General features: G+C 38.7%; 2 protein-coding genes across 2 annotated transcripts in view; one reads left to right on the forward strand and one right to left on the reverse strand.

Moving 5' to 3' along the window:
* Positions 1–4,020, reverse strand: part of LOC113231506 — a 121,560-nt gene extending 117,540 nt beyond the window's left edge. The window contains exons 1-2 of the mRNA XM_026465831.1: positions 3,978–4,020; positions 1,211–1,319 (exon numbers count right to left, since the gene is read on the reverse strand). Coding sequence (XP_026321616.1) covers positions 1,211–1,319; positions 3,978–4,020 — 152 coding nt within the window. The remainder of the gene's footprint in view (positions 1–1,210; positions 1,320–3,977) is intronic.
* The window catches only part of LOC113231574 (beta-1,4-N-acetylgalactosaminyltransferase bre-4-like), a 480,048-nt gene that overhangs the window by 180,659 nt on the left and 287,918 nt on the right, over positions 1–11,471 (forward strand). The window lies entirely within an intron of this gene.

Genomic DNA, 11,471 nt, shown 5'->3' on the forward strand with positions numbered 1-11,471 from the left:
ACTACTACTACTACTACTACTACTACTACTACTACTACTACTACTACTACACCAGACAGCGCGCACACCCCACCACTTAAAAAACTTATTTTCAAACTATTCAATAATAAACGCGTAGTCACCTGTCTTTGATAACACGGAGTATGATAGATCTTCTTAACCAATCATAGCGTGCGATTCACCTCGCGAGCCGGTCAAATGTCGGCTTCTTTTCATTCATGAAATCTCACTCGTATCAAAATATACGCACACATTCGCAAAAGTCCGCTGTAAAGCCGTTGTAGAATAAGACCTAGTAATGGCGGCCGAAAACTGGAAAACCATCGGGCTATGTCGAATAGCGTTCCCGTAAATGTACATACTATGTAAGTAATTAATTCTTGCAACATAGAGAAAGCCATAATTTTACTGTGTACGTATAACGCCAGCCAGTTCGTGGCTACTACATCCGAGCTGCTTTTCAGCTACATTCTAAGGCTGTTTTCTATGTTATATCCTGCGAGACAACGTATGAAAAAGCAACATTAGCCAATCAGAGAGAGACACCCCTGGACTAGCCTGGTTTTGTGACCATACATAATTAAATCAGATTATAAATGAATTTCAAATTCGTATTGCGTTAAGTGTACAATATACAGGGCGTACGGCTAAATATCTAAAAATCTGCTAGGGGTCAACATATTTTTTTATGTTACAAAGTGACAGGACGAACAAGTCATCCGCTTGGTGGTAATTCACACGCCTGTCCATGACAGTTGCTGAACCACTCATAGTTTTAAATCACAAAGAGCTGCCGCAATGGCAGCCCATGATAAGTTGAAAAATCCCATGTGCCTGTAATCTCAATAGTATCTTAGGCCATCGACTGTACATAATACGTGAAGTGATTCAGACTCAGTCAACATTATCTCTGTGATCACGTGAACACCCAATATACATTATAATGAAAATATCATATTCAAATTTATCGCTATACATGTGACCTCAGTACGTTTTTAATTCGAAACTGAGGGCCTGCTTCCTTGAGCCTGAACATGTAATTATTCTTGGTATATTTTTATGCACACTAGTACACTGAACGCCTCAGTGCTTTTTCCAATGTAGGTTGTCCCAATTGAGGGTAGGAGGTTATACAATTTATTAAAAAAGAAATAAACATGAAACTGAATTTAAACTATTTATATCTACCTTTATACAACAGATACCAAACCTGATATTATCCTTAGGTAGAAGTCCGATCTCAATTGCGTTTGCTAGCACGAACTCCTCTTGGATTAACACCACTGGTGTCACCACCCGTAACTCTGTTTCTCTGTTGTCTGTCCAACATTAAAAAAAATCTAAGTTATTAAACATTTAAGATAAATAACATTTTTTTAACACGGCTCTACATCAAGAGTGCCAAAGGTCCCAAAAGGAAATTTAGGAATTGCAATAATTGTGTTCAACAGATTTTTTACGAAATTTACATTCCACTTTTTTTTTAAATGAGACAAACTTGTTGATTCCTTTTTATTATGCTATATTGTTTTTCTGTGACTGATTATATAGCATAAGTATAATTAATATGCCAATTATTTAATGCGTCTCTATATAAAATAAATTAGCAGCAGTAGAGCTCCGTGTGAAAGAATATGTCATCATGGGAAGTACTGCCTGCCACCTTACCTATTTCTGCCGTCAAGCAGTAATATAAGTATTACTTTATTATTAAGCGTTTCGGTTTTGTAGGGTAAAGATACGGTGGAATTGAAATTACAAGCACATGGGACTTGTCAATTTTTGTCTCAGAGTGACGGGTACAGTGGTAGTGTCACTCAGATCTTTGCGATTTAAAGCTCTGAATGGCACTGCCACTGTCATGAATAAGCGTATCAATTACCACCAGGCGTGTGCAATGGACCTTCCAGGCACAATGTACAGAGCTGAGTTAGGGAGACAGTCCAGAAACTTAACGTAACCCAGAGAGTTATGGAACAGACTACGTTGGTATATCTCCGAAATCTATTCAGAGATAAAAAGATCCGAAGAAAAGTGAATCTTGTTGACAAGATTCAACAAGATTGGTTATCCAAGGTTAGTCAACAGAAAGTGGAAACGGACAGCTCCATATCTTTCTACGTTAGTTTTGATTATAGTCACCCTCCCCACCTACCCTGAAGGCATACAAGTAGGGCACTATGCGCGCACAGGAACCTTACAAGTTCAGGTTCTGACTCCAGATCAGTCAGTGTACAGGGTTGTCACAGACCTCTGTCACATGACTTTATCCAGTTCTTCGAGAGGCTAGTGCCTCGGACGCACGTACAGTACCCTCTCTATTTCCCAGATAGGCACCGGAGCTATTGCCACCGCTAAGCCGTCGACCCTGAGTCCACTACCATATCTCCTCATTAGTGGCGGAGCTGTAAGGCACGCTCACTTCCTGACGCCGAAAAACGATGTCTCTCTAGTTCCCAATAACCTAAGCGGCTGGAGGGACCGGAGGATATCTAGCTTATTCTCTACTAGCTCTCCGGGTAAGTGTCGGAGATGCCAGTCGCAGTGTCCTGCGATAATGTCCGGACATAGCTTCCAACTTAAAGGGCAACTCACGTGCCCCGCGCGTCTCCTCGCGTACAGGCCCTCAACTAGACCGCTACTAAGACGCGCTAGTTGCTCACGAGGCTGACGCCCCGGCCACATGCAACCGGGACAGACAAACATGTCCGTCTCTGCAGCTAACCACAAACACCGATACGATAAGAAGAAGCGGAGAAGGAGAAACGGGGAAATAATGGATGAGGAAAGTGCAAGACCGGAATGAATGGTATGCACTGGGAAATATAACATAAATGTAAGAAAAGGTCTACGGTACACGGTCAAGAGATCGTTAAACTTGACACTTACTCGTAACATTCAAATTCAGTAAAAACGGTAGGCCAAAGCTTGATGTGCTCCCAACTACAATATCACACACGAACTATATAATATTCATCTGAAGAACATGTACATACAACTAATGCTACAAGGTCACGTACCATATTGATAGTAAAATATCCCGTACCACGGATATAATTTGATGTCGTCTATGAGTCCTTTGCGAACTTGTAGATCAGAATTTCCTCCGCATGTCGTTAAATCTATGACGACCGTCTGGATTTTTATTACTGTAATTTATAGTAGATATTCTTAAATGGGCTGCTGTAAGACAGACTGCATATGTGCAGTTAACATCTTCAACTGCATGCCATCGCGGTCGGCTGCAGTTGTGTGGTGTCTAAATCGTATTATCTTTATCACATTCTTGTGATAAAAGCAATTTTGACGTATTATCACATGTGATTTTATTTTACAGAGGACGATGATGTGACTTTGGTAATCCTATCGACAGGTGCTGTCCAATTTGCTATATAAAATTGTCGAATATGTTTCGCGACGGCTCGCGATAATCAACACGTCAATCAAAATTATAAAACACGACGAATTTACACTCTGACTATTCATCAAGTTACATAAAATAAAAACATTGACAAAAAGAATCTGTGTATATTTATGTATAATTTGAAATAATATTTTGTATAAGGGAGTCACCATATACCGACACGGGATCACATTAATCGATCAGAAAAGACTTTATACTCAAAAGAGCGGAAAATATTGCGCGTTTCGCTTCCGCGCCGACTGCCGCGCCGGTGCGAAACGCACACCTTTTAGATTTTTCTGACCGGCTCAAGCCTCAAGCCTGTGTAATGTGGCATAAAATAATATAAGGCGACTGCCGACGAATTCGATGTGGTATAACTTCTACCCGAATAAGGATCCTTAATTTATTTACCGTTTATCAACTATACAACCAAAGTTCGTGCATTTACAATTTTCAATCCCCCTTTAAGTAATACAGTTTGCATTTATATACCTTTTTGACTCCAATATTACCTGAAGATTAAATTCACTAAGGCCAAATTTGACCTTTTTTTTTGGCCTAGTTTTCTTACCTTGCACTAATAGATACGTTGTTACTGTAACATAGTTGAACATTGTACTACAAAAAGAACGTATTGTCACGTTGCGTTCCCAAATTTCGCACAGTATGATTGAATTTATTCGGTTTACATCACATATAAGCAATATTGTTGTTTATTATTTTATATTTCTGTAAACAACGAATCAAAATATTGACGGGAATAGTTTGTTTATATTTATTGTTGTTAATGCTGAAATTGATGTTACGTTTAATATTTCCGTTCCATGTTTGTTCGTTTTTAATGCTTTTTATCAATTAAACATATTTTTTTATAAAAATTGATCACAGTTTTGTGCCCCGGATTACAGCACATCTCTAATTACACTTAAGAATGAAGTTCGACTCCATGTCACTTACGACAAGATAATCCAAAGCGTCCAAAGTTTAACCATAGTATAATAAGTAGTGTAACTTTATACAAAAGTGGCAGCGTGGCTTGTATGTGTGCCAGCTCGGCGCGCGCTTTACGGACGCACACACTCGTATAATCTCGCGGTGCTTTCACGTTGCATAGCGTGAGACGTCTCTTGTGTTCGTTATTTTGAACAAGACTGCCTCAAATTCAGAATTGTTCAGCATTTCATTTCTATTTTATAATCATCGAGATATCCGTAATGATGATAGATATAAAAATATCAATACGTAAGTAGTGGTTTAACAAAGTTTATTTAAACACAATAATAATAAAGCACACACTCATAGCCCCGCACTAGGGAAACCCTGTATCGCACGTGCCTCACACACACATCTCCTTAGTCGTTACCTTCGTTACTGAAAGTCGTACCCCCGAAAGATTTTCGAGACGTTATGGACGATTTTCATCTTCCTTCATTTTTTCTTTTCTTCCTTCATTTTCCTCTTTCATCTGGTTCTGTCTTCGGCCTCTCTCAGGGCAGGGTGACAACTTGATCCACTCAATCCATCAGCTAGATGATCGACCGCGGAATCTCTTTCCCTCCGCCTTACCCACCACAACCAGTGTGTCAAGGTTGTCTTGTTGTCGGCGAGGAATATGACCAAAATACTTTAGGATTCTCTGGTGATATATTGTGGAAAGTTTATCAGCGATATACACACACAGACAATCTGAAATTACCCCCAAACTCACGAGAGAAATAAATGTAGGTCATACAAATATTTCTCCCGGGACCTCTGCGTTGCAGTCCAGCATGGTATCCGTTCCGCCACAAAGGCAGATAAACTTAAGTTGGCACGATAATAATGTCATGGACACTTTTTTGAAAACAATAAGTACCTACAGAGGTCCAACCAAAATAATAATGTGACAGCCCTACGAGTATGCTTGGAGTAGGCAGAAGTTGCACTACTAGTCTTATTATTATACTAGGTCCAAATCCAAATATCCAAAGTCCCGTGTTATTGACTATTCGTTAATTGTTATATGTGCTATATATATAAACTTGGAAATGGATTCACCGCGCCGCCTACGCTTCCACTGCTTAACAGACAAACACATTTACAGATTCGTAACATCTAAGTAAAGTTAAAGGTTAAGCAAAACGTCGTTCGAACACAACCTGTTAAAAGCTTTTGCACGTTGGAGGGGACAAAGTTTGGGAAAGTTGAGATTTTTTCCATTTCTTTGCAAAATTCGCAATTCGTCATTTGATCTGATTTACGACTTGGGGTGCAAACATTTTCTTTATGTAAAGTAGGTACTTGGCCACAATCTCAATCTGGCGGATGATGTTACTCGTTTGTCTAGTAAATGCCTACTCACTCTACCCCTGAATAGCCCCAAATTATAGCTTGCGGGAAACATATATTTACAGCTTATATTTTTGGACTACTACCTTTTGATTCAATGTCAATAAATACAAGAGATATTAGTGATTTCGTGGCGAGGTTGGATATTTTATAACTTTGGGCGCAGATTCTCGGATAAAATAGAAAATGTTACAGTAAAGAAATGTCGATAAAACACGGCGGATGTCGAACACTTTTTGGTATTCTGAGAATCTCATGAGTCGACTGTCAGCGCTCTACATGAAACGAAACTACTCGTATAATGAAAATGATACAGCAAAATGTTGATACAAGGTTTTATCCTTTTTGTCTTTTTTTATCATACCAAGTGAGAAGACTAGAAGTCGTGCACCTGTTGGTAAGCGGCACACCTACCCATAATAATTACAGTGCCACTCAGAACTTTAAACGGTAAAGACCTGAGAAGTACAGCCACAGCGCCCATCACCCTGATACATAAAGTTGACAAGTCCCGTGAATTTGAAGTCCACTCTGATCCAAATTATTGGCATAGCATTTCACCCTAATCTTACAAAATATTGTTGAATACACTAATATAATTGATAGTGGGAGAAGGGTTGCTTTTTAAGTGAGAGGTCACCGGTTCGATTTTCTGTGACAGCAAGTACCTATGACTGTCATCTTCTTGCTAAATGAAGAGCTCGTTGACCAACCCAACAATATCGGCGAAACCAAAGCGCACAGACTTTGCTGGCTTGGCCATTAGGAAGTATCGGAGAGGATCGGAGCGCGAAGAAAGCCTATCTAGGTCGAAGATCGGTAGGTTCACGAACGAGAACGACGCCGTGGACGCGAGCCTGCGCAAACTATAAACTATTAAATGGCAAGAGATTGCACAGGACAGAAGAAAGTGTCATGATCTCATTTCGGAGGCACAAATACACATTTTGTAAATAAGTAGGTAGGTAAATAATGAATTAAGAACTAGTGTACTCAACAATACTTTAAACTGAAATAAAAAGTATTTACTAAACAAACACAACCATAATAAGAATTCAAAGCATAAATAGAATGTTCAATATTTTTCTTACATCTTCTGCAAGCAAAAAAAGGTTTTCAAATTATTTTGATCGAGCCCTAACCTAACGTTCCGGCACTTCGAGGTATTATCACAAATTTATTGGTCAATTTGCAATTATCTCCGTTAATCCCTTTCACATTGTTATATTTCTCCCAATATACGATTACATAACAGGTCGTTATTTGTTCGCGAGCAATTAAGCAATTAAAGGATACCTCGACAAATTGACCAATTTTTGAAATGATTTGTTTTTATCATAAGTTAGATTCAGGTTACACGTTTTTTGTCCATTCTTCTTCTATGTTGCCATCCTCACCTTCACTGCGTAGAGATCTTCATTCGTACAGGTATTAAGGCACAAAGGGCATAACAGTAAGTGCTGCATGAACTGTGTTGGGGCAATGCAGTTACATTGGGTTCGACTAGCATCTCTCAACTGGGTCTGACTAAACGGTGGGACTTTGGTCGCTGGGTGAGCATACCCCGGGTTCGATTCTCGGTAGGACCAATTTAGTAAATGAACTTTTTCAATACATTTTTTCTGGGTGTTCCGGTTAGTGCTCCGGAATGAATTTCGTTACTCTGATACTCTTAGTAGTTGGTGTGGTAGCCTGAAACATTATTATAAATTGAATCCCGATATACCACCTGATTAATTCGTCATTTGTCGTTTCAATTCATAATGCATATTAGTTTATTGATTAAATTTAGCTCCAAAAGCAGATTACTTTTAATTTCGTCGCCTCGAATACAAAAATTTGATTGCATGTACAAATTTTGCAGGCGGATTTCACATCACATTTTCTTCATATTCACACACTGGCTTTTACCTATTCCTAAAGAAATGCATCCGAATTAACACCCTTGATAAGAAATTTAAAATAAATAGAAAGTTTTGCCATCTCCTAAATAATCACTCTTTTTTAAGATACGAGTTTGAGAAAGTAACGCATCGATTTATTAAATCAAACCAGTTTGATTTTTTGCAAAAATTTTGTTTCGATTTCCAAAAAAAGTCGGCTTGAAATTTATTGCTAACTTGCGTGAACTATTGCCATTTCACTTATTTGTATTCTGGCGCCATTTGCCATATATTTCTTTCTCTCTCTTACCACTGCTTATTTTCAAGGTAGCGCCTTAATGGCCCGTGTCTGATTAGATCGTAGGTAGGACAATATAAACAGCTCCGCTAAGGGCACATAAACGCAAAGTTGGTATCCCACGTCACCGTTTAATAATATATTACTATAATATTAAAACTATTCGCGGTACTTCTCAAGAAAACTGCAAGATTATCTCTATTATGCATGAAACAAATTAAAGCATTGTGATACAATTCTTGAATAACTAACCTCCTACTAGGAAGTCACCACTTCTGGTCACGGAATTATAGTATTGAATATAAAGATTTTTCTGACCGGCTTAAGCCTAAGACCTTGTTAATAAGTGTAGTGGTGGGTGACCTCCCTTACACCACACATACTGCGTAAAGCTATAATTTTTACAGCATTCATTCTACTTTCACGCTTCCGTCTTAACCAACATTTTCTGCCGTACAAAGTTGAGACTTATTATTGATGCAAAAATTGAATAAGCACAAAGAAAAAATTCTTCGACCCGACCGATGGTTTGTCTCTTCAATGGGGCTACCGGGCTCTGCCAACTGAACTTCGGATCGATGTGCTTGTTGCTGATCTATGTATTGGGTTTATAAACAGCTTTTTTGCCGCCACCTTGTTGCAACCTTCTTTATCGTCACCCGAACTTTTTATCACCCTCTTTACTGGTTCCTAGTTACTTACTTTTAAAATGTAGAATCGTTCTCGAATTCCTCTTCCTTCATTATTATGGACGACGGAACGAACCAACGTGCCAATAACTTAACATTCTGATTACTCAGCATGCAGATCTACATTTCCGGTTTTCAATCTTCGTTCAATTCACCTTCATGCTTTGATTTAGACATAACAACCTACGATATACAAATTCTTGTACCAATCGTAATTTCGTCTTGTGTAATACTTTCGTTTCTTGCTATCACCATTACTTTCTTACTTTATAATTTTCAAGTAAAGTAGTGTATTTTTCAACGAAATAAATCATTCCAACAAAGAATGAAGTGCGAAGTTTGGAGCGCAGATTCTCTAAAGGTTTTTTTATTCCCATTTTTATTATTTTTAATCTGAGATAAGTCTCCGGTGTCTCACCTTGGTAAGCTCTTATTATTTAGCTAGAGTTCCCCTTGAAATTCGGCTTGGGAATGAGCAATTCTAATTTGTTAAGAAGCTCTTTTATTACTTTTATTTCTGTTTGTTTTATATTGTACTATTATTACATGTTTAATATAAATATAGGGGGCTTCCCACGGCCCGTGGATTCACGCGCCACCCGAGCTCGTGTCATCTTGCCGCGGAAAGAGACCCGCCCGAGCACGCGCGGTATCGCCTGTCAGATCCGCCGCGTGTTGTTAATTTGAATGATTAGTCTGAATTGGTGAAGCAAACTACGTGTGTTCAATTCAACAAAATCTTAAGAATTTATATATTATACTTAAATGATAACATCCAGCGGCGTTTTTTATTCTAGATATTTTTGTTAAGTAATTTGTATCCATAGCACAATACAAAAGGTTTTTAAGTTACTGCAGAAGTAGCTACGCCTTCTTCGCATGATATTTTCGAATGGAACTCAATACACATTAGAACTCTGGACACACCCGAATACGCGCCTCCACGCACGTCAGCCAGAGGCCTCCTGGATTCGCCTATGGCTCGAGCTCGCCCACAGACAGATATCTAGATAGACGCCGCAAGCACAGCAATTTGTATGAAAACCAAGCGTGCCACATTTTTTGGACCCACCATAACGTCACAAGAACTATTTAGTGATGGAAACCTGTATGGAAACCTGTAACCTGTATGGAATACCGTAAACACGCGTTCCTGTTCACCCGTTTACCCACAATTATGGTGCTTTTGCAGTTTATAATGGCACAATTATGGATTTTTCGCGTTTTCGACTGGTGGTTTATCTATGATAACGGTCGAGCGCGTTCTGAAGTGTAGCAGCGGCAACTAAGTGAATTTCACTTACTTTGGTCACGTAAAGTACGTACACTTGCGGCGTCTATTTAGATATATGTCTGTGAGCTCGCCCATACAAATCGGCAGCGCGATGGGGCCCTTAAAATCAAGAGCCGTGGAAACTCAGCATTAAGAATAATCATTTCATTATTTTCAATGATTCTTGCGAGCAGATCCTTTTGTTAATTTAATCATAAATCAATTGAAGATATGAATGTAAATTCGTGTAGGTTCTGCGGAGCGTAACACGACTTGATTTACTTTGAAATTATACAAAATTATTGCTAAAACAAACTTCAGTACTTATGAATAACGAGTGTGTTTTAAATCATGTCTCATAAGAAAATTTATTTCTGTTAAGTCCAGTCTCCACTATTGAGTTTTACCGCTAGTATATTTGTATTTATACTTCTATATGTATGTGTTGCACTGTCCTCATTCGTTACTAACTGTAGACATTCTCAAGGGCTATTTGCGCAATGCATAACGAGAGGTGAGCGTGCGAATAGGGGGGGTGCTGCTCACCTACGACCAGCCTTTTGAGCATCGGATCAAGTCCGTGTAAACGGAATGATCTCTGGGGTCAGGACCTGAGTAATAAGACCCCTTTGCGGGCTTGCTTGCACAGATGATAGTGTCCTTCCCGCATTTCAAGAGATTGATAAGAAGGGACAATATAAACTAAACTTAGGTAGAGTGAGTTATGGGACTATCCTCATTAACATGTGTATATCATACTGCGCTCATGCATATATATGGATGCTTATATAAGTTGCGCAAGTTTTAAGCTTAACCTTGCAGTCGGTCACGTAGACTTCGTCAAGAAGTCGGCTGGGTGATAAATATCAAATTTCAGCTTTTATCTTACATTAAAATGACAAACTCTTCCAACTCTATTGTCGTTGACGTACATCCCTTGATAAAAATCTGTGAAGGAATAGCATTATAAAGTGCCTCATGTTTTCATTACGGCCCCGCATTTGCCTAATGTAAAGGTGGAATGAATTAGGGTCTATATATTTTCTTTAACATATTCATGAAGTTATTATGTGACTAGACGATGGATTAAAATACGTTAAGCGCGCTACATAAAAGTTATGATTTAATACATTCGATGAAGTATGTCTTATAGCGTAAATATTTGATATTAAATATTAAGATTATTCCACTCAGTGCAAGATGCGCTTCATCTGTTACTGATTGTGCGTCTTGTCAAAATACTCTTACCTATGTAAATTGAACTTGAAATTGATGCAACAACTGTTGAAGAAATTGTGTCTCTCACATGTGTGACAACTGTTGAAGAAATTGTGTCTCTCACTGCTAATGTTAGCAGCGTCTCTATATGGCCAAAGTAATGTCGTTCCTCCACAGGGAAATAGGTTGCCGCCTCCTATAGACCTTTTCGCTATTAGAAAGTATCCTTAAAATCATAAATGTGTTGCCGACTAGGGCCCGTAAGATCTTAAGACGACTGTAATTACTTGGACTGTCCCAGCCCTTCGACTCTGAACAAAGCAGGGCTGCTATAATTAACATTGTGGCCATATAATACCTTTAGCAATTTATTGTT

This window comes from Hyposmocoma kahamanoa, unplaced genomic scaffold, assembly GCF_003589595.1.
Source record: "Hyposmocoma kahamanoa isolate Upper Pololo Valley unplaced genomic scaffold, ASM358959v1 65, whole genome shotgun sequence".
NCBI classification, from domain to species: Eukaryota; Metazoa; Arthropoda; class Insecta; order Lepidoptera; family Cosmopterigidae; genus Hyposmocoma; species Hyposmocoma kahamanoa.